Source organism: Rhinopithecus bieti, unplaced genomic scaffold (assembly GCF_001698545.2).
Source record: "Rhinopithecus bieti isolate Rb0 unplaced genomic scaffold, ASM169854v2 scaffold_24392, whole genome shotgun sequence".
In the NCBI taxonomy this organism is placed as follows: Eukaryota; Metazoa; Chordata; class Mammalia; order Primates; family Cercopithecidae; genus Rhinopithecus; species Rhinopithecus bieti.
Window position 1 is genome coordinate 3,450,551 of NW_016812542.1, and position 23,522 is coordinate 3,474,072.

Sequence of the window (23,522 nt, forward strand, 5' to 3'; positions counted from 1 at the left end):
TCACGAGGTCAGGAGATCGAGACCATCCTGGCTAACACGGTGAAACCCCGTCTCTACTAAAATACAAAAAACTAGCCGGGTGAGGTGACGGGCGCCTGTAGTCCCAGCTACTCAGGAGGCTGAGGCAGGAGAATGGCGTAAACCCGGGAGACGGAGCTTGCAGTGAGCTGAGATCCGGCCACTGCACTCCAGCCCAGGCGACAGAGCGAGACTCCGTCTCAAAAAAAAAAAAAAGAAAGTGAGAAAAGAATAAGGTTGGCTCCAGATGTGAGATGATGAACTCTCAGCCTTAGGAGCTCCCGGTAGATGTGGATGATGCCAGACATACCAGCAGGGAAGACGGGCTGCCGCAGCCCAGCTGCACTGACGGAGGTGGAGTGTGGGTCTGGGATAGGGCGTATGCTTGGCACAGACAGGCCTGGCAGGATGGGAGGAAGCGGGCAAGGGTGGGAAGGGAGAGGAATGGCTGCAGGGGTCTGGGAGGAGGGGCCTCCCTCCCCAAGGAGAAGCCATGCAGGGGCAGGGAGAGAGCAGATACAATGGCACAATGGCAGTGGTGGTCAGCAGAACCACAGAGGCCCGGAATGGATGTCACTGAGGAAACCGGATCTGGACTTGCCATATATTAGCCTCAAAACTCTGTGCATTCAATTGAAGCAAATTCACTTTGAGTCTCAATGTGTTGTGTTGCTTGTGTATTTAATTTTTTGAAGAGCTTAAGATAGTTGCTGTCAGGTTTTCATTTTAGCTTATTGATCTCTTAAAGTTATCGACCATCATTGAAAGATGGCTGCCTCTTAAAAGTTTGATTTAGGAGAGTTGTATTTATAGACTGAAGTTTCATAGTCATATTTAGAAGATGGACATCAAACTAACCGTTTCCTTGTTTTGTTTGATNTGGAGTGTGGGTCTGGGATAGGGCGTATGCTTGGCACAGACAGGCCTGGCAGGATGGGAGGAAGCGGGCAAGGGTGGGAAGGGAGAGGAATGGCTGCAGGGGTCTGGGAGGAGGGGCCTCCCTCCCCAAGGAGAAGCCATGCAGGGGCAGGGAGAGAGCAGATACAATGGCACAATGGCAGTGGTGGTCAGCAGAACCACAGAGGCCCGGAATGGATGTCACTGAGGAAACCGGATCTGGACTTGCCATATATTAGCCTCAAAACTCTGTGCATTCAATTGAAGCAAATTCACTTTGAGTCTCAATGTGTTGTGTTGCTTGTGTATTTAATTTTTTGAAGAGCTTAAGATAGTTGCTGTCAGGTTTTCATTTTAGCTTATTGATCTCTTAAAGTTATCGACCATCATTGAAAGATGGCTGCCTCTTAAAAGTTTGATTTAGGAGAGTTGTATTTATAGACTGAAGTTTCATAGTCATATTTAGAAGATGGACATCAAACTAACCGTTTCCTTGTTTTGTTTGATAGAATTCTAAGTCCATGACAATAGCTTTAAGAGATGGTGCTTGAATTGTATTTTAATTTCAACTCAATAGACACATGACCCTCTGCTACCGTTTCAGTAGTGTGAGAAGCCCATTGACTGTTTCTGAGATTATCATCGGGCTGCTTTTGTGGAACTCAAGGTGCTATTTAAATGTAATGATGTCTTACTGGTTTTCTGCAGACTTACGTGTTTGGTGTGGTGAAGACCTATTTTTCAAAATAAAATATTCTCGTATGAAAAACTGCATTCAAAGACATCTGTTTTTACAATTTGGGGCTCCTTTTGCTTGAGAGTAGGCACTAGGGCTGGGAGTGGGAGCGGGAGCTGCTTGCGCAGGCAGGGCCTCACCTTGAAGAGCTGGACGCCGATGCAGGCAAACATGAACTGTAGGAGGGTAGTGACCAGCACGATGTTCCCGATGGTGCTGATGGCCACGAACATGCACTGCACCACGTGCTGGGGAGAGAGGGGCCAATGGGGGCTGGGGGTGCACTCACTGTAACCTCGCTAGCCCAGCTGAGGAAACCTCAGGAGTGCAAGACTTGCTGCCTCCTGATGAGTTGGAGGCGGGGAGAGGCTGGTGGGGAAGCATGGCTACCCCAGCCTCATCCTCACCCTATCTGGCTGGGCAGATGGGACAGGGGTCCCAGCCATGGCTGGGCTGAAGTTTCTGGAGTCAGGAGGCCCCTGTAACCCCTCCCATCCCTCTCCGGGGCTCATGCCCAGGCCCTCTCTCACCTTCAACCCCTTGGCTCTGTTGATGGCTCTGAGTGGTCGGAGCACCCTCAGAACCCTCAGGATCTTCACCACGGAGATGGCGCTGGACCTGGGGGGGTGGCAATGGTGCAGGGTCTGAGGGCAGCCTGCTCCAGCCAGCCCGGTCTGCAGTGGAGCCGCTAGTCATATCCCGCCCTCCACACCAGCTGCCTTTCTGCCTGAAAACCCTCCCATCTTCCCCTTCCCTTTCCTCCAGTTGTGAGAGTGTGCCCTACTCCAGGGCACAGCCACCCCTGCTGTCTGGACTGTGTTCTCATGGGTGTGTCATGAAGCAGAATACAGCCTTCTCCTGTGGGTGGCTAGAGGCTCCGTCCCTCCCATCAGACAGTGAGCACCCTGAAGGCAGGGGTTGTGCTCTCTGCAGGGTCGGAGAGGGAGGGACCACTTCCTCCTCTCTGCATCCCCTGCCAGTCTCCAGAACACAGTGCTGCCCACTTCGCTGGTGGCAACTCACACTCCAGCTGGTGACAACCCACAGGACCCCTGCCCCCATCAGAGGCCCTGAGAGACCCTCCTCTTGTGGCAGAGGCCCACCAACGTGGGTGGGCCTCCCATTACAAAACCCTGGCACAGAGTAGAGGGTGGTCAGTGCCCAGGGCTGGTCCTTGACGCTGCTCACTCAAGTCCCATGGAGATGAGGGACACGGCCACCACCAGCAGGTCCAGCATGTTGAAGTAATTGCGGCAGAAGGAACCTTTGTGCAGGAAGGCTCCATAGGTCGTCATCTGGGGAGACAGAGGCAGCAGCCTGGGTGGAGGAGCTTGGGGAATGGGCCTGTCTCCCACAGACAAGGGCTTCTCGCCTCTGCTCAGGAGAGCACTTACTGAGGCAATAATCTTCCAGAAATCTCTATATTTCACTCAACTCCTTGCAGTGGCCTAAATGCATTTCCTACCTCTGCTCACAGTGTTGAAGCTTGGGGACTTCCCATGGGCAGCTGGGCCAGAAGTCTCTGTCTTCACATGCCATAGGGAACCCTGGGTTGAACCATCTCCTTTCCCATGGGGCCACAGAGTGGGAGGCCCTGGCCCCACTGTCTCCTTTATGACATAAAATTTCTCCTCCTTCCTGGAAAGCTTTTTGGGCAATCCCTTCTGCCTTGTGGCTTGCTGAATCAGGCTGAACAAGCCCTCCAAGTCTCCAGGGGTCCTGGGCCCTCTCTCCTCCCTCTCCATCTCCTTCCCAGCACCTGCCTTCTTGCTCCCCTCTCAGTTTCTTTGATATATTCTCTAATAATCTCCCAGGCCTTTGCACAAATGCATTATGCCCTTAAAATCAAACAGGGCTGAAACCTTTCCCAGCATTCAAGGACCTATATGATTTTGTCTTAATTTGCCTTCTCAGACTCAGCACACAGGCCTCCCTGTATGTGCAATATATCCCAGCCCAAAGGGGCCACTTTGTCCTCTCTGGCAATGTCTCCAAATCTTCTTATAATGCACTTGCTACCGTCTGTCCTAGGCTGCTCTAGCTATCTCCACCCAGTGAAGGCCTGTCCAACTTCAGGGTCTGGCTCTCATGCCCCAAACTCCACAAACTTCTTGACCTCGAGGAAGCCACCATCTCCCTCTATTCAATTCCTTCATTAGTAGAGGCCCTGAAATAAGGTACTGTCCTGATTTCACACCACAGCCTGCTCTGAACCTATTCCTGGGGCTCTGCTAGCCTCTCCTCTCTTAGTTTGTGAATGTACACACTAGGGCTACTGGGTTTCAGTTACAGACGGGTCCTCCCTCTGCCCCCAGAGCCCACCACCCCCAGGATGGCTGGAACTCCGTGCATCTGTGTTGGGAATGGGTGAGCAGTGATATGCTGTGGGTAAGGTGTGGAAAAGGCATGATAGGGCAGAGCTGCCAGGAATCCAGTTCAGGGCAGCAGTCACTTCTCTGGGGACTCTTGAAGGAAAAGGCCTTTCCAGTTGCTGGTAACAGAGGTCTAGGAACAACAAATCACACAGCTCCCCAGCTCTGCTCAGGTTTTTGTTTTTTTTTGAGATGGAGTCTCTCTCGTCACCCAGGCTGGAGTGCAGCGGCACGATCTCAGCTCACTGCAACCTCCACCTCCTGGGGTTCGAGTGATTCTCCTGCCTCAGCCTCCCGAGTAGTTGGGATTACAGGTGCTCACCACCATGCCTGGCTAATTTTTGTACTTTTAGTAGAGACGGGGTTTCGCCATGTTGGCCAGGTGGGTCTCAAACTCTTGACCTCAGGTGATCCGCCCACCTTGGCCTCCCAAAGGGCTGGGATTACAGGCGTGAGTCACTGCGCCCGGCCACCAGGTCTGCTCTTAAGCTAACTGTATGGAAGAAAAATGCCGAAGTTTGGCCCGGGCGCGGTGGCTCACGCCTGTAATCCCAGCACTTTGGGAAGCTGAGGCGGGCAAATCACAAGGTCAGGATATCAAGACCGTCCTGGCCAACGTTGTGAAACCCTGTCTCTGCTAAAAATACAAAAAATTAGCTGGGTGCAGTGGTATGCGCCTGTAGTCCCAGCTACTTGAGAGGCTGAGGCAGGAGAATCACTTGAACCCAGGAGGCGGAGGTTACAGTGAACTGAGATAGCGCCACTGCACTCCAGCCTGGTGACAGAGCGAGACTACGTCTAAAAAGAAAAATGCCTGAGGCTTCAAGACATGGGCTGTACTCTGTGGATAGGGGAGCCACAGGCTGGCTGGGCTTCGCTCTCCAGCCCACCACCCAGACACCTGTGGGTCTGCCCGGTGTGCTGGGTCCCGTGAGTCTTTCCTGCCACTCTCCACCTCTTTTCCACTTCTCTCCAGCCCCCGAGTTCAGTGTGTGTAAGCTGGAACCACATCAGGGAAACTCCCTCCCCAGGGCTGCCCCACAGCCTCACTCACCTTGAGGACAATCTCCACAGTGAAGACAGCGGTGAACCCGATGTCAAAGTGTTTAAGGATCTGGGGAGAGGGCAGGGAAGGGAGCAGCCAGTGAAAGGAGGAAGGGGCAAAAGTATCATCAGCAGCAGCAACATCAAAGCAGGCAGTCAGAGCCAGTCTTTGCCCCAGACTGTGCTGTTCAGAAGGAGTGGAGTGGGCAGTCCTAGCCCTGAGAAACTGAACTCTAAGAAACTCTGATGCCTGTAGCCACATAGAGGATACAGCTGAACCCTGGGCACCAGGCTGAGGCTGGAGGGGGCAGGGGTGCTGAGCAGCAGAGAGGGTGAGGCCCATCACCTGATTTCTCATGGAATCAGCCCGGATGGGGTCTTCCGCAGCCAGTGCAGCGCTGCTGAGCAGGATGAAGAGCAGGATGAAGTTGGTGAACCAGGTGGCATTGACGATGCGGTGACACAGGACACGGATTCTGGTGGGGCAAGGTAGGGAGGGCAGGGGAGCTGTGAGCTGCTGGAGGCTCTGGCCTCGTCAGCCTCCATCCTGCAGAGGGACATGGGATACACCTCCTGCTCCTCCCCGGCCAGTAGAGAAGTGCAGCCCTGCACCTGCGGGGTCCTCTGGCTGGACACACAGGGGGCCCTGACCCCTCATTCTGTTTCTAAAGCCTTAGTTCTACCTCCCAGCCAAGCCCCTCCCACCACCTGCCCCTTCCTGCAATTATGGCACCACCCTGAGGTTTCCCATCAGATGAAAATGGGACAGGCTGGGCTCTAGCCATGAGGCAGACAGATGAAACTCCACAGAGACTATAACCTGTGTGTAGTTTAAAGGTGTAAAATTATGAAGCCCATAAAAACTATAGCTTCCCTTGCTCTCTCCCCCTTGTCCTGTCTAAAGCTATTCTCTCAGAAAGGAATCAATAAATAGGTCCCTCTTGGGTGTAAATAACTGATAAGGTTTAAAGCATTACTTTTCCCAGATATACTAGCATTTTAAACAGGGCACAAGATCTTAAGCTAAAACACTGAGTTTCTCATAGTATAACTGTAGGCATGGAGAGTCAGATGGCGGTTTTACCAGGGCAGGGAAGCAGATGAGAGCCTCATCAATCACCCCCACAGCAGCCAAGGGGCACCTACTTATTGGTGGGGCTGAAAATAAAGAAGGAACTGGCTTCTGGAATGGGCACGGCCTTCTCTTTCAGCTGCAGCTCAGCCAGGGGGCGTGGTCGGGGGCTCAGTGGGATCTCGGGCTCATCTTCCTCGTCGTCCCCTGTGGGGAGAAACGGAGGAATTAGGGGTGTCTTCCTATGCTTTGCTATGCCCTTGGCTTCTGTGCTCAGAGCCCTCCTAGGATCCCCTGCAGCTGGTAAGCAAGGTGATACCGGGCTGACTTGGGACTCTAGGGCTTTGGCAGAGTCCAGCCCGGGCATCTCCTTTTCTTCACAGTGAGCAGATTTGAGCTGTCAAGGATAGGTAAGGGAGGCTCACAACCTTCCAGAAGTGGGGCTAGGAGCAAGCCCAAGTAACTTTGTGGCTGCATCTTGTGTCTCAAGGCTCAATCCACACCGCCTCAAATATCCATAGGCTGGGGGATGGAGTGGGAAACGGTGCTTCAGAAGAGGAGACTTGGGTCCTAGTTCCGGCTCTGCATCTAACTTGCTGTGCAGTGCTGGGAAGGTCTGTGCCCTTCGTCAGCATCAGCTTTCCAATTTGTGAAACCAACAAGGGGCAGGAGGGTTGTTGAAATAAAAGGACTCTGTGATCCTCTCCTGGGCTAGGATTTTAAAAATAGTAACTTCACAGAGAAGCTTCCAGCATGGAAAAAAGCAATCAGAATTTCTTGAGCTTCACCCAGTCCCCAGGACCACACCAGGTACAGGGGATAGGAGCAGGGGATAGAGGAAGAGACAGACATTCCAAGCACATTCACTGGGTCTCATGACCTCATGAGGAAGTTGAGTACCTGAAATCCTCAGCTCCCAGGGTGGGAGAATCCTGTGATCAGACGCTGGGGGCACTACGAAGCTGGGGTTTCTATTGGTTCCCTCCCCTGACAGCTACCTCCTCCCTACCCCTATTGGCCCCTGGCAGAGGCCTTGAGGGAAGCCAAGAGCTACTGGATTCTACTGTCTCCATCATGGCCACCTGTAGGGGTTCTCAAATCCACCAAGTCACATTCCAATTTTTCTGTTCCCCCGAGAAGTTAAAACTCTTGTTCCTCAGAATGAGTGGCCTAACTTGACAGTTCCTGTCTTGCCCAGCCTGCCACAGACCCCAGAGACACATTTCATGCTTAATCGAAGAGACCGTTAATTCTTAGTGTATTTGTATCCTTCCCCCATCTTCTTACTTCCTCTGCCTATGCCCAGTTTGTTAATTTCGTTGCACATATCTTTTGCTGTAAGCCATTTCAAACTAACTTTTAGAAAGAAGCAGTATATAAACACATTCAGTCCCCTTGGTAAGACTCTCTTCCTGCTGCCCAGCCCACATCTCCTCTACCCCTCCCTTCCTCATTTCTTTGCAGCCCCTTCCCTTTCCCTGACCTCAGATTTCCTGTCAGCCACTATCTCACCTGCACACCAGTCACTCCCATCTAATAGGTGGTAACTGTTAGACGAAACAACTCAAAATGAGTTATTCTAAAACACAAATATTCATTGCTGGTGGATATTTGAAGAAATTTCATTAGTCTTACTTCTACCAGCTCCGTTCTCCCCATACTTCACTTTGCAAACTTCTTTCATGCATTCATTCATTAATTCAATTTATTGAGGCCTCCTCTGAGCCAAACACTGTGCTGTGTGGAACACAAAAGTCCCCCTGGAGCTTAGAGTCACCGGAGCAAACAGATGTTAATCAGCTGATTCCATAAGTAGACATAAAAGCAGCTGATCAGCTGATGGGACAAGTAGACCTAAAATTGCCCCACTGACCTGGTGCTCCAAAGGACCCAGGACTCAGAGAGTTCTTGGACCCCAGGGCTCTGCCAGGTGGCCTAGTAAGATTAATCCAGCCTGGTTCTGCTTGTCCTCTTCTTGGTCCAGATAAACGGAATTTCTGCAGCAGTCACTGGTTATTTGCATTTATGAGATGTTTGTGGTTTATCCACGGTTGTTTCTTATCCATGGTCTCCCTACCCCACCATTGTCTCCTCCTCTTGAACTTACCCACACTGCCTGTCATGGTTCTATTCATCCCTGTATCCTTCCGGCCCCCAGTCCTACTGGACACTGGATAGTGAGTAATCTGCCTCATTACTACATAGATAGGTGTGTCCTCACGTATGATCCATTCTGCATGACTGGCAGGGAAGACTTGTATACCCACACACTCAATAAATACTTGCTGAGTTACATGAAAATAAAATTTATGGGTTTTTCTGTTGTGTGCATTGTTGGGAGAGACAAGCTGGCAGATGGCTTATTTGCACAGAAGGATGTCTCCAGTGTTCTGATCTCCACATGGAGGGGTCCAGGTAGGGACACACAAGAGACTGCCCACAGGGAGAATTCAGGACCGGCACACCCCTACTTTACCCCAGCACCCTGCTCCAGTCCAGTCTCCAGCATCCTCACCTGGGAAGTCAGCTGAGGGATAGGGATCCTTCACCTCATTGACATTAGATTCAAACTCATCAATTTTCAGCTGTAGGAAGGAACACAATGACTATAACAATGAAAAAGAAGTTGCGGTTTCCCCTCAGTGAGCATATACTGGAGAGCCTATTAGCGTTCAGCTCACTTAATCATCCCTACAGGCTAAGGGACAGGGAATATTATGATCACCCCCATTTTACAAATGAGAGGCCAGGCCCAGCAAAGCCAGACAATTTGCACAAGCTCCCATGGGGCAAGGCCTGAGCCGGCCCTAGCCTGTCTGACTCTATCTTCACACACCCACTGCTTGGTTCTCCAGAAGAGAGTTGAACTTCCCAGGCCAGGACCTCCAGCCCCTCTGGGCCCGGTTCCCTGACTTTTTCAACTCCAGTTCCTCAGTTTTCAGGAATGGTGAGCAGAGCCAGATGGGAACAAGCAGGGTGGGGCTAGCAATGGTGGAAGCCAGTCTGGGCCTCTCAGTGGAACAGTGGGTGTCAAGGAGAGGAGGTAACTCCTTGGTCTGGAGTGGGAAGCTGCTATGCTGGAGAAGTCTGGCTCCCAGATTGGGAGGTCTGTGCTTCTCAGTGCAGGAGTCCCTGGAGATGGATTCGTTGGCTCTCCTTCCAGTCAGACACGGGGAAATGCCCTCACCTGGCCGATAACTCTCCTACCTCCCCAACCTATCCCACCTGTACTCTGTGGTACGAGGGGAACCATGGGACTGGAGGAGCCCCCAGCCTGCCTCTAACATCCCCACGAGGTGCTCACCTTGGCAGTGGTGGGGATGCCTTCACCCTTGGGTTTCTGCTCCAGCTTCTTGACCATTGTGGACTTCTCCTCCTCTGACTTGTCTGGGAGACCCCTAAGTTAGAAAACCCAAAGTGGAAGCCAAATCAGAAAGTTCTCAGGGGTCTGCTGAGCATGACAACACCCTTGGGAGGATCCCACACCAAGGGCTGGGATCTGTAGGAGGAGTGGCATCGGCCCCCAGATGGGAAGTGCAGTGGGCTCAGGCAAGTCCTTTCTCTATGGTGAGTGGGCCCAACACACAGCATGGGCCCATGGCTACCTGTGGCTCACTGGTCAGCCATGTTTAATGTTGGTTGATAGTGAATGGGTGGAATGTGGCTTTGTACTGGGTTTATACAAAATTCACAGAGTGGAAACATGGTTTGCCCAAGATGGCTCCAACTCTTTAGAAATGTCTGAACTGCATTGCTGGTCCCTCTTTTTCCATCTTGCCTCCACAGGAACGGGTGTCCCATTCCTGTAGGCATGGGCATTGGAAGAAGCAGGACTCTGTCTAGAACCTAGGTACTCAAAGCATAATCCTCCAACCAGCAGCATGGGCACCACCTGGAAGCCTGTTCGATGTGGAACTCCGACCCTGCCCTATCTGATTTGGACCAGCTGAAACAGAATCAGCATTTCAACAAGATCCCTAGGTGATTTTTTTGCAGTTAGAGTTTGAGAAACACTGTCTAGAACACTAGAACACCAGTCTGCCTCCACTCCCGGAGGAGGGTCCCAGGCTACAAAGAATTCACTAACAAAGTCACAGATGGAGAGAATTGTGAAGAACCTGAGAAGCCAATGGCCACTTCACAGAAGAGAGGATGCCTGAGGCTCAGCAAAGGGCAACACCTCTCTCCTAGAAGCATGGCGACTCAGTAACAGGGTTGGGAAGGGAATTCCCAGGATCCCTCCCCAGGGGAGCCCTGCTCAACTGGCTGGGCTCTGAGGCTCTGGCATTCTGCATCCTGAGGCCTGTCTGTGCAGAAGGCCAACATGTCTCTGTTCCTGTCCACAGGGAAGGACCTCAGCCATCTCCATGCGCAGGTTGCAGAAGTTTGCCCAGTGAGGTGGGTGTTACCATGTCAGGGACTCTGATCATCTGTTCAGGGCTGGAAGGCCATGGCCACGGCTGAGCACTCCAGGTCCCTTCCTGCTAAGGAAGCACTCACTTGGACATCTTCCTGCGTTTTCTTTCCTCAGCCTTGGCTTTCTGGGCAGAAGTCAGGCTCTCCGCCTCGGCCAGGTTGTCCACGGCAATGGCCAGGAAGACATTGAGCAGGATGTCTGAGCGGGTTTAGCTAAGGAGCCTTCGGTTGTAGGTGGAAGGGAGCCTGCGGCAGGAGTCCTGCCTGCCTGCACGTGGGCAGCACCTAACCCCACTACCAGAGCTATCCATGGGAAGGTGTGGGTCCAGGCACATCATGGAAGGCCCTCAGGGAGGCCTGCCTGCGGAGATTACCCAGGAAGGAGCCTGAATCCACTGTGGCCTTGACTCCCATCTGTTTCCTGTCCAGACTGGTCCCAGCTCCCACACTGAGCTGCGTGGAGAGCCAGTGAGGCAAAATAAGTGAGACCCATGCGAGGCACGCATGAGTCGGGGAACAATGGTGCCCTTCCTCCCCACTACCCACAGTATCACATTCCATGGTGCAGGCACCAGGATGCCTCAGGCACTGCCAGTATCTCTCCAGTCCCATCCACCTCACCCTCATATCTGCTCCTCTCATCTCTCGGCCTGTCCTGGCTCCATCTTTCTGGTCCCAGTGCTCAGGCTGATCATCCCGGCCACAGGGTCCTGGTGGCTCCCTGCCTGCCTCCGAACCTTTGGAGCAGGCTTTCCCACCATCTTCATGCTCTTCAGCAAAGCTCTGTCCTTCCTCCCCACTGCTCTAGGCTCACTGACCTTACTGGGCTTTTAATTCCTCCCAGCTGTAGCCAAACACCACTGTGAGTCTCTAATCTTTTGGCAGAAAGAATTATTCTACAGCTATACCTGCATTTGTTACGTCCTACTCCCCTACCCCATGGGCTTGGGAGCTCCCCTCCAGCCAGAGGGCCTGGCTACCTAGAAACTGGACACCCTTGACCCCATTTTAAGCCCTTTCCCCACCCCCTCCCTAAGCTCTTTTCTGCACCCTGCTCCTAAGGGGATACAGTTGCCACAGACAAAAAGGATGATGAAGTAAATGCACACAAGCATGCCGGGGTAGGACGGCCCACCGTAGGCCATGATCCCATTGTACATCATCGAAGTCCAGTCTTCACCTGTCAGGATCTGTGTGGAGGGAGGAACGAGGGCTCGGGAACACAGGGGGCCTGAGAGACTTCTGTTGGGACTACATAAGACCGAAGGTCTCCTCCAAATCTGTGGTTCTCTCAGACCTTCCCTCTTTTCATTCCACAGTCCAGGTGGCCAGCCCCTGCTCTCCCCAAAACCCTTATTCCAGCTGGGTGTGGTGGCTCACGCCTGTAACTTATCACTCTGGGAGGCCAAGGTGGGTGGATCATTTGAGGTCAGGAGTTCGAGACCAGCTTGGCCAACATGGTGAGACCTCATTGCTACTAAAAATGCAAAAATTAGCCAGGCATGGTGGTGGACACCTGTAATCCCAGCTATTTGGGAGGCTGAGGTAGGAGAATCGCTTGAACCCAGGAGGTGGAGGTTGCAGTGAGCTGAGACTGTGCCACTGCACTCCAGTCGGGGTGACAGAGTGAGACTCCATCTCCAAAAACGAAACAAAACCCCTATTCCAATGATATAGAAGCTTATCACTGCTCTCTATGGACAAGGAATTGGACTGTGGGCTTGCCACTTCCCTGTTCTGTTCCTAATCCCCGGGCTTCACTGTGATGCACCCACCCAGGCCTCCTGTTATTCTGGTCTTAGAAGTCATGTGAAATGTCAAGTTTCTTGAAAGGTCCAAGGCCTGACCAGCCAGTGGGGCTAATGGAAGAAAGAATGGGCAAAGCCATCCACAGGACCGACGGACGATCACACACTGCCTCTCTCACTGGTACAAAAGGGAGGTGTCACTCATGAAATATGGGCCACTCCAGAGAGGAATGTTTCCACGTCTATACTAAGAAAACTCCTCCAGGAAGCCAGGGGCCCTGAAAGCTTCTCACTGAGCCACAGCCATGCTCCTTTGGGTGGCTGATAGTGAACTGGCTGTGCCGTGCCTGCAGAGTGAGAAATCGTTTGCGTTTCTCTGGGGCTTTCTCAGCCTTGGGGAAGAAAAGCTCCCCTTATCTGACTTTGCCCTGAGACCTGAGTAGCACATGGGAGAGAAAGCATGCATCTGGACTCCCAGGCCATCCCTAACCCAGTCATACTATCCTGCAGTAGGCCAGCACTGTGCTGGAGACCAGAAACAAAGACTAATCAGACAAAGTGGGTGCAGCTACAGTGAAGGAGACAAATAAGCAAGTGTCACAATGGAGAGACACACAGGTGATAGGGGAGCCCAGAGAAGGACATTGCACTCAACCAGCAGATCCGAGAAGGTTTCCTGGAGAACGTGATGCCCACCTTGATCTTAAAGGACAAGAGAAGCAGGATTCAGCAACTGTGCAGAAGGATGGCCACGCAGAGGGACAGCCTACCTGGAAGACGCTGATGAGGGCTTGGGGAAAGTTGTCGAAGTTGCTGCGCCGTACTTCTGTGTCCTCAAAGTCATACCTTCCCCCAAAGAGTTGCATGCCCAGGAGGGCGAAGATGACGATAAAGAGGAAGAGCAGCAGCAGCAGGGAGGCGATGGAGCGGATGGAGTTGAGCAGGGATGCCACCAGGTTGCTCAGCGACGTCCAATATCTGAAGGAGGAGGAGGCACAAGATGGGAGGAGATAGACCCTCTCACTGGGGCCCACGAGGTGTGGACAGGCTTGGGGGAAAGACTCAGGACTGACATGACACAGAGGGAGGGGGGCTGCCTTGGGGCTGGAAGGCCCTGGATTCATGGCTGCATGCCCGCTGTCTCCTTCCTGTGGAGCACTTGTCTGTAATTTCACACTGGTTAAATATGGCTATTGATTAACTTTAGGTCCCATCACCGGACGAGAAACCCCGTGAGAGTAAGGACGGCTTTTCTCCCGCACACCTTCGATGCCCTGTGTCTAGCACAGTACCTAGCTCACGCAAGTGATGGCTAAATAGTGCAAGCAGATGAACCCCTCTCCTCTTCCTTCACCACCTCACAAAGGCTCTGATTGTCTGTGTTCCTCCTTCTTTCTTATTTCCACCCCTTTCCCTACAGCTCTTCCTGTCCTTCTTCCCTCTTCCCACCTTTCCTTTTCTCTTCTTCCTTTCTCTTTTCCACCGCCCCCTCTCCCTGCCCTACCATAGACTATGGTAAGAAAAAAACAGAGAAATGGATTCAAAGTGGGGAAGTGATTCCTTTTTTCACAGAAGGAGGTCATTTCAAGGAGGGAGGGAAGTCCAGGCAAGGGGCCACTGGTGAACCTACACACATTCCAGACCCCGGGAAATAAGGTGGGCGTAGACCAGACCAGGCCGTGGTGACTGCCGGGGACCCGGGAGTGCCAGCCAACCCCAGCACTCACTTGGTGATCTTGAAGATCCTCAGGAGGCGGATGCAGCGGAGCACGGAGATGCCCAGGGGCGTCATGGCGCCCGACTCCACCAGCAGGATCTCCAGGATGCCGCTGCACACCACGAAGCAGTCGAAGCGGTTGAAGATGGACATGAAGTACTGGCGCAGGCCCAGCCCATACATCTTCATCAGCATCTCGACAGTGAAGAGGGACAGTAGCACCCGGTTGGCAATGTCTGCAGGGTTGGCGGCACAGCCCTGGCATCACTCTCCTTCCCTTCTCTTGCCTCCCAGCCTTGGCCTTGGCTGGGCCTCAACCCAGGATGCCCCTTCCCTTGTTTCCAAGGCACCATGGATTTTTTTGGGGGGTGCAGGGGACAAGGCCTCACTCTGCTGACTGGAGTGAAGTGGCACAATCATGGCACACTGCAGCCTCAACTTCCCAGGATCAAGTGATCCTCCCCACTACCAGCGTGTACCACCACATCCAGATAGTTTTTTGTATTTTTATAGACAGGGTTTCATCATGTTGCCCAGGCTGGTCTTGAACTCCTAGGCTCAAGCAATCCGCTGTCCTCAGCCTCCCAAAATGCTGGGATTACAGGTGTGAGCCACCATGTCCAGCGAATTTTTAAATTAACTTAAAAAAAAAAAAAACTTGGTAAATTTTGCCCATTGATTTCTTGCAAGCTCATATCATATTTAACAGGAAGATGATTTTATTACTTTTAATTCTACCAAAGTTCATTAAGTCTGCTACTCTCTCATTCCTATACACCTCCCTCCCGGTAGAGAAGGGTCCTGCCACCTACCTGAAGCCAATCCGTCCTCCTATGCTTTGCCCGCCCCCCCTTTTCGGGAAGCTCCCTATCCATGATTCTTTTTCTTTCCTATATATTTAACTTCTTTCTTTCAAATAGGCCCTCCCTTTGCCATTCTTAAAGCCCAAGTCTAGGCTGAACGTGGTGGCTCACACCTGTAATCCTAGCACTTTGGGAGGTCGAGGCAGGTGGATCATGAGGTCAAGAGATCAAGACCAGCCTGACCAACATGGTGAAAACCTGTCTCTACTAAAAATACAAAAAGTAGCTCAGTGTGGTGGCACACGACCGTAATCCCAGCTACTCGGGAGGCTGAGGCAAGAGAATCACTTGAACCTGGGAGGCGGAGGTTGTAGTGAACCGAGATTGAGCCACTGCACTCCATCCAGTCTGGCGACAGAGTGAGACTCCATCTCAAAACAAAAACAAAACAACCCCAAGACTCTCCCATTTTCCCTCTAACTCCTGTCCTAGCTCTCTCCTCCCTGTCACTGTCAAACTCCCAAAAGTTGACTATATTGCTTTCTTCACTTCTTCACCCCTTGCCCTGCCCCATTTGCTCTTTACCTCATCCCTACCTGGATGCGCCCTCACAACTTCACCAACACAACTCTCTCCAGGGGCATCAATCTGCCACATCCAATGCTGATCTAACCCTCCCGCTCCTGACCAACCGGCAGCACTGGGCACTGTTGACCATCCTCTTGCTTTTTCAAGCATTCTGTCCTTGGTTTCTGTGGTGTCACATCCTTCTGGATTTCCTCTACTTCTCTGTATTTTCCTAAGCCTCCTCTGCAGATGCATTCTTTACATCAGCAAGCATAGGGTCTTCCAGTTCTCCCCACTCCCACCCTGCCACTTTCTTTCTGTGTCCTGACTGAAAATCGCAGACTGCTTTGACTACTCTGTGACCCGCAGCTACAGTTTATTCTCAGCAGGCTTGACCTCAAATTGGGGCCTTGAACATTCCTAGGCACTAATAAAGGTAATAGGTGTTGCTCCAAACATTGAAAGGAACTGGACACAGCCCTTAACCAGATCCCTTAAACCCTTACGTAAAGTCCATGCCCTGACCCCATTGCTGTGGATAAGTCTGGGTAGAACATCCCTTTTCTCTTGCTGTCCATCACGAGGATTGCTGCAACATTCTGTAGTAAGTTTCCCCAACAAAAGCTTTGGACTGATCACCCTGGCATTTAGTACTTCTTCCTTTGGAATCGCAACCGACCCTATCTCAGGACTGTCTGGGGTAGTCTTTTGTGGGAATTCCCCTACCACTGCTTTTGGGGCAATTCCAGCTGAGGGTTCAGTAGGATGAAACAGCGAGTCACTGAATGCTTGATTTGAGTGATAGACTTGAGTATACACTCTCCCCTGGGGATCTGGTGTTATCTAAGACCACAGCTTCAGACCATCCCCACCACGGCCTCCCAGATTTAGCTCTTTAGCTGAGACTGCTCTGCTGGGTTCCAGACCTATTTTTCCATCTGCTTCCTTGACATGTACATTGGGAGGTCTCAAAGGCACATCAAACTCACCATGCCCAAGACGAAGCTCATGGACTCCATACCTACACAAGGCACTGATAGGATTTTGATTTTTCACTTTTTTTTTTTTTCTCCCAGGGCCTCTAGCAGGAATAAACTTCCAAGCTCGTTTCCTGGCCCAGTGAGATTTTGGCTTCCCTTCCATGGGGCAGCCTTTCCAGGGCCCTGGCTCTGTGTAGGTGTGACAGTTCCAGTTCCCACCTCATGCAGGCCCAGGGCCCTGTCTCCAGCCCTGCACAGGCCTTAGGAACCCAGCTGCTACCCATTAGGATTTAGGCCTAGGTCTAAAATGTCCTTGGAAGTCAGTTCACAAACTCGCTGCTCTGCTTTTGGGTCACTTCTTTGTTTCCACCACTCAAAGACTTCCTTTTCATTCCGGGAAACATAGTTCTTATGCCTTATGCAGCATTGTTACATGTTTGTTGCGGGGAGGGTACTGAGCTTGTCCACCGTGTTGTTGGAACTGGTCCTTCTTTTCTCATATCCTACTCCTCTCAGGGTCCAGAGCTCCACACCCAGGGGAACATCTACCACGTGGAGGAGGCTGACTTATGGACCTTCCACCAAGACTGAGCTTTCCAAGACTCAAGTCTGATCATACTATATTCCTGCTTTTAACTTCTCATTGGCTTTCCATTGCCTAAAGTGTAAAGTCCAACACGTTATTCACATATAAGACCTGATATCGTTTGGATAGATAGCCCTGCCCAAATCTCTTGCAGAAATGTAATTCCCAGTGCTGGAGCTGGGGCCTGGTGGAGGGTGTTTGGATTACGGGGGTGGATTCCTCATGAATCGCTTGGGCCGTTTCTTTGGTGTTAAGTGAGCTCACTCTGAGTTCACCACAAAACCTGTCATTTAAAAGTATGTGGCACCTCCCCTCCCAGTTTTTCTCTCTTGTGCCTGCGTTCACCATGTGACATGCCTGCCCTCCCTTTCTTCCATCATGACTGTAGGCTTCCCAAGGCCTCCTCAGAAGCTAAGCAGATGCCAGCCCATGGTTGCTGTAAAGCCTGCAGAACTGTGAGCCAACCAAACCTATTTTCTTTATAAATTACCCAGTCTCGGGTGTTTTTTTTTTTTTTTTTTTTTTTTTTTTTTTTTGCAGACGGAGGTTCGTCGCTCTGTCACCCAGGCTGAGTGCCAGTGCCCGCAGATCTCAGCCTCACTGCCAAGCTCCGCCCTCTCAGGTTTACGCCATTCTCCCGCCTCAGCCTCCTGGTAGCTGGGACTACAGGCGCCCACCACCACGCCTGGCTAGTTTTTTGTATTTTTTAGTAGAGATGGGGTTTCACCATGTTAGCCAGGATGCTCTCGATCTCCTGACCTCGTGATCCGCCCGTCTCAGCCTCCCAAAGTGCTGGGATTACAGGCTTGAGCCATCGCACCCAGCCTGAGACAGAGTCTCGCTCTGTCACCAGGCTTGAGTGCAGTGGTGCAATCTCAGCTTACGGCAGCCTCCGCCTTCTGGATTCAAGTGATTCTCCTGCCTCAGCCTCTCGAGTAGCTGGGACTATAGGTGCACGCCACCACACCCAGCTAGTTTTTGTATTTTTAGTAGAGATGGGGTTTCACCATGTTGGCCAGGATGATCTCAATCTCTTGATCTTGTGAGCTGCCCGCTTCGGCCTCCCAAAGTGCTGGGATTACAGGTGTCAGTCACCACACCCGGCCTCAGGTATTTTTTTTATAGCAATGCAAGAATGGCCTAACACAAGGCAAACATGTGAGCAAACATATCTATTGCCACTCTCTTAGTCACATGCAATGTTCTTATGGCTTACTGAATTCACTAAACTGTTTTACATCTTCATCTCTTTGCACACACTGTTCCCTCTGCAGGATCCCCTCCTCCCTTTGACTACCTGGGGCTTGTCTACCTGTCCTTTAAGATCCACAGAGCTCCAATATCTCTTCTGTGATTCTCCTCTTGTTGCTATTTTGTATTTACCTCTATCATTGCCCTCCTTGTATTGACTTGGAATTATTTATTAACATCAGTCTTCCCTCTGGCTAAGTAAGCTCCTTGAAGCCGGGAGCAGTGTATGAGTGTTCTCTGTACCCTCAGTTCTTTTCCTGTACCTTACATATAGGATGCACTCAATAAATAGCTGGTGAAAGATTGTTGTTTTTGTAGTAGAATCTGAACTTGGGTGCTTAGAGTTCTAAATTACTAGCAATTTTATGTCCAGGGATCTGTGATTAGAATAATCTGCCTGGACACCTGGGCAAGCACCTGTCCCAGCCTATTGCTTTTACTGCCCTTGGTAAGTTACAATGCCACGAAGAGGAAAATTGGGTATGTTGTTTGCTACTTGAGGTTTTCGTTTTGCCCCCGTGAAAGGAGCGGATTTGGTCATATAATCCAACACTCATGGTCCATAATTTTTAGAAAATGATGTCAATATCTAATTAACTTCTTCTGCAAAACCTGCAGTACCATTGGCTGACTTTGACATCAAGCCACAGCCACATGTGCCCTCCTCCCGGCTTCACTCCCTTCCGCCTCACCTTGCAAACGGGTCAGCCAGAGAGGCTGGTTGTGGTGCTCTGAGGCGATAGACAGGGTGTTGAGGGCAACGATGAGAATCACCAGCCAATAGAAGACCTTGGACTTCACGATGTCATGGCACTTCCAGCGAAAGATGCGGTTCCACTGCCTCCAGTGCCGGCTAAGGGAGGGGACACAGGATGGTGCACAGTGCTGCGCTGGTCTACACCCCACCTGTCCAAGCTACCTTCATACGAACTCCAGCCATGTGTAGTTGACCACTCCTCTTCCTCCAGCCACATGAGAGAAGCTCAGGGCATGAGCTGGGGATCCAGACTGAGTAAAATCCTCCATCTTTCACAGAAGAGCAATAGTGATGCAAACCTCCGAGGCAATGGAATGAGAGGATGCACGCAAAATGCTTAGCACAAGTGCCTGGCAAGGAGCAGACACTCCGTGTGGTTTAATTTTAATTAAAGCAACTCTGAGATGCCACGTTTTGCCCATTATCCAAGGCCACTCTTCAACAAATTAATAATATCTGGGGAGGGTGAGGGGAAATGAGCTTTGACAGTACAATCTTTTGGGATGAATTGGCAGCACTTACCAAAATTTAAAATATGTATGTTCTGTTTATTAATGTTTTATTATTTATTTATTTAGACAGGTCTTTTAGGTTGCCCAGACTGGACTTGAACTCTTGTGCTCAGGTGATCCTCCCACCTCAGACTCCCGAGGAGCTGGGAGTAGCTATACCCTTTGACCCAGCAAGTATTTCTAGAGTTCCTTCGGCAGAAATGGTCATACTCATCCACAACTGTTCCCTGCAGCACTGTTTGTATTGCCAAAGAGGGCAAAGGTTAACTACATTATGGTATATTCATCCTGTGGAATATTTTACATCCAAAGATACACAAAAGAAAGTGAATCTGTTCTGAAAATTGCTCTCCATAGATAATTTTAAGTAAAAAAAAGTAAGTCACTAGATAATCCTTTATTGGATTATCCTTTAGTGTATATTATATTCATTTACTTGACAAATTTTTGGCAAAACCTCATATGTGCTAGGCACTCTTCTAGTCCCTGTAGTGACAGTAGTTAACATAAACAACCCCATTGTGTAAAAAATCAAAACAAAAACCAAAAAATCCTGGCGCGTGTGTGTGTTGGTGCAAGAGGGATGAAAGCACAGAAAAGATCTTAGAGGCTACACATCTGTTACCATGGTTACCTCTTTGAAAAGCACTGGGGACCTTCATTTTTTCTTTGATGTATAGCTCTATTGTTTGATCTTTCAAAATCATAATTAAGTGTGAATTTGTAAAAGGAAACAGCCAACCAAACAAACCAACCCTCCTCTTAAGACAAAGGCGAGAGAGCGTGGAGTGTGCTCTTGCCTCCAGCCTCCTTCCTAAGGGGCTCCCGGGTTGTGCAGCCCCTGCTGCATACACTTTCCCTCTTCCCTCTCGGAGGTTTCCAACACAAATGACCTCACCCAGCTCCGCCCTGATCAGGGTGAAGCAGTAGCAAGCATGCTCACGGCTCCCGGAGGCTCCCAGTGTCCTTCTTATGTGCTATATAAATAGGTCACTGCTCAAGACCCCTCTGATCGCACATTCCCCGAAGGTCTGGTCCCTGTGGAGTCCCTCAGAGCAGGAACTGGCCCTGTTTTCTTAAAAAGGCTGCCTTTCTAAAGGATTAGACAAGTGACTCTGAAACCACTGAGGGGAAGTAACTGGACTCTACCCTCATGTCTCAGGGAGCTGGGGGTTGGCGGGGGGTCCTGAGGCAGTGGGCAGATACTCACATGAACTGGATGATTTTGTTCAAGCCTGCAATTTCATACAGGCTCTCTGTGTCAGAGCCACCTTCATCCAAAGACAGTTTTCCTGGAGATAGGAGAGAAAGAGTCAGCCAGCCTTCGGGGCCCCTCTAGGCTGGACACACCTGGGCTGGGCACCTGGGACAAGGGCCCATTGACCAGAGACATCTGTGACAATGGGTCCTAGATAGGCCTGGATTTCTTGGTGCTTTCCAGAGACTGAGAGTTCCAAAGACAAAAAGCCCACTTTATCTGCAGGAGAAGGGCTGTGAGGATGGGCAGTATGTACCTTTGGGAAGAGCTCTGGTCACACCTGGATCCTACCATTTTGAGCCATTTTGCTTTAGGCAAGTCACTCACCCTCAGAGGACTAATGCTAGACTTGCTCAGTGGGCCTCCCAGGCTTGCTGGGGGGTTAAATGAGGTAGCGCTGTCCACGGAGCCCGAATGCAAGGTGTGGCCCAGAGGTGGGAGTCAGAGAGTGGGGTGAGTGCTAACCACAGCCTTTGGGCCCAAACCTTCTCTGAAGTCCTCAACATCCATGACCTCGCCCTGCGTGATCCAGCTCATGTAGCCCCGAAGGTCCTCATCTAGCTGCTGCTTCTCCCGGAGCTTCTGGAAGGTTCCCCTGGACTTGGCCTTCTCCCGCTCCTTGGTGAATTCCCTGAAATGGGATGGATGAGCCAGGAGGGGAGGAGAAGAGGAAACAGGGTCAGGGAAAGACTGAGCTTTCTGAGGACAGACAAACCCATTCTGTGGCTGGAGTGCTCCTTTTTCTGGGCCCAGGGTGTTGCCTGGGGTCCAGGTGCCCCTCAAGGTGGCTGAGAGACAGCCCCTCTCACTTCCCGCTCACCCATCCCCACCCACCAGAAACACCCTGGAGCATTCCTTGCCCCTTCCTCATTTCTTTCTTCTCATCCATCTCATTGTCTCCTGCCTTGTTTTGGGGTTCCCCTTGCACATTAGGGGTGAACGACAAGGCGGTCCATTGCCTAACTGAATCAACCACGGAGCCTCAAACTGGCCGTACTGCCCCCCCTCCCTTCAGACTACCTTAGAAATTTAGTTTCCTATAGACCAAAGGCCTGGGAAAATTCTCCTGGGACTCTGAGAAACCAGGTGGCAGGGCTGGAAGAAAAGGACCCGAGGCTCCGCGAGGGATCTTCAGGCCAGCAGAGGGCAGCCCTGGGCTATGGCCACCTTCCCCGCGGGGCAGGGGGAAGACGGCAGCACAGGCGTGGGCTCTGAGGAGCTGCACCTGGCAGCCAGGAGGGGTTGGCCCACAGGGCAGGTCGAGTCGCCCTGGTCAGGTGGGGTCCAGGGAGGGGGTCTTGACCAGTTTGTGCCATGGACCCTTTGAAAGTCCAGTGAAGCCTGTGGATCTGTCTTCAGAATAATGTGAAATGCACAAAATAAAACCAAAGCATGACAAAGAAGCCAGTTACAGTCAGGCTTCACTTAATGACTGGGATGCGTTCTGAGAAAGGCATTGTCAGGTGACTTCGTCTCTGTGCAGATATCAAGAGCATATTTACACAAACCTAGATGGGAGAGCCGACTACACATCTAGACTATACGGCATAGCCTGTTGCTCCTAACCTACAAACCTGGACAGCACGTTACTGTACTGCACACCATAAGCAATTGTAAGTATCTGTGGATCTAAACATAGCTAAACATAGAAAAGGTACAGTAAAAATACAGTACAATCTTAGCGCCCCACTGTTGTGGATGCAGCCCATCATTGACTGAAATGTCTTCATGCAGCACTTGACTGCATGTTAAAATGCAGTTATTAAAATGCAAAAAAATTGTGATCGAGTAATACATTTGCTTTTTCATTAACTCATTAACTAGCAAGATCTAGCTGCAGGTCTGGTATCTATCATAATTTCAAAGTATGAAGTAATTAGTATAAATACTATTCACAACTGTAATGTGACATGATTTCTATTAGGACAAGTCATAGGCCCTGCTAATAGCACTGTGGTTTGTTGCCTATGTTCGTTACTAAAGGAAACACTAAATTTCAGTTACAGTTGTGAAAAATAAAGATAAATGTTTCCTATCCAAGTTCACAGTCTCCCAGAATTCTATCTACAGACTGCCTGGAGGGAAGCTTCTGGAATGGGATGATACCAATGGGGAAGAAGGCTGATGGTGACTTCTAGCCTCTCTGCTGTGCTGGGGTGGGTGGAGGGATGACAGCAGGACTGTCTCAAAGAGAACAGCTCTCATTAATAATAACCATTAGTATTTAGTGCTTATTTTGTGCTGGACTCTGCTCTAAGTACTTTATACATATTAACTTATTTAATCCTTACAACAATCCTGTGAGATAGAAAGCGAAATAATTCTTATGTGGCTGATGTGGAAATTAAGGCACAGAGAAGTTAGGTAATTAGGTAAAGGTCACACACCCACCAAGCAGTAGTGCTCAGATTTAAATGTGGGCATTCTAGCTCCAGAGTCCGTGTGCTGAACCGAAAGCCCCACTGCCTCTTAGTGCTGAGGCTCCACTTAGGCACCCCCAGGGCCAGGTGGTTGGAGTCTCAGGGGCTTCACTGAGGAGTGTCAAAGCAGAGGGACAGGAGGGGAGAGAATGGGAGAAGACGTGAGGAGGAGGAGAAAGGCAAATTAAAAATTGAAGAGCTCTTGTGTGTATCTCCTCTCTTCCTGCTCACCAGGAAGGAAGCGCTCTTGGCCCAGCTGACACAGCAGGGAACCCAGGGATGAGCCAAGGGCCTGACACACAGCCCCCTGCCCTGCTCCACTCCTTCCTCCTCCTCCTTTCTCTCTCCTCCTCCCTACCCCCCCCCCC

General features: G+C 50.9%; 1 protein-coding gene across 3 annotated transcripts in view; it reads right to left on the reverse strand.

Moving 5' to 3' along the window:
- CACNA1S (calcium voltage-gated channel subunit alpha1 S) overlaps positions 1 to 23,522 on the reverse strand; it is a 78,211-nt gene that overhangs the window by 25,819 nt on the left and 28,870 nt on the right. For all 3 annotated transcript variants that reach the window (XM_017896514.1, XM_017896513.1, XM_017896512.1), the window contains exons 8-22: positions 21,220 to 21,365; positions 20,687 to 20,768; positions 18,900 to 19,060; positions 14,031 to 14,256; positions 13,074 to 13,281; positions 11,625 to 11,745; positions 10,640 to 10,754; positions 9,444 to 9,537; positions 8,655 to 8,724; positions 6,214 to 6,346; positions 5,414 to 5,543; positions 5,078 to 5,137; positions 2,840 to 2,946; positions 2,182 to 2,269; positions 1,792 to 1,899 (exon numbers count right to left, since the gene is read on the reverse strand). In XM_017896514.1, the coding sequence (XP_017752003.1) occupies positions 1,792 to 1,899; positions 2,182 to 2,269; positions 2,840 to 2,946; positions 5,078 to 5,137; positions 5,414 to 5,543; positions 6,214 to 6,346; positions 8,655 to 8,724; positions 9,444 to 9,537; positions 10,640 to 10,754; positions 11,625 to 11,745; positions 13,074 to 13,281; positions 14,031 to 14,256; positions 18,900 to 19,060; positions 20,687 to 20,768; positions 21,220 to 21,365 (1,849 nt within the window). The remainder of the gene's footprint in view (positions 1 to 1,791; positions 1,900 to 2,181; positions 2,270 to 2,839; positions 2,947 to 5,077; positions 5,138 to 5,413; positions 5,544 to 6,213; positions 6,347 to 8,654; positions 8,725 to 9,443; positions 9,538 to 10,639; positions 10,755 to 11,624; positions 11,746 to 13,073; positions 13,282 to 14,030; positions 14,257 to 18,899; positions 19,061 to 20,686; positions 20,769 to 21,219; positions 21,366 to 23,522) is intronic.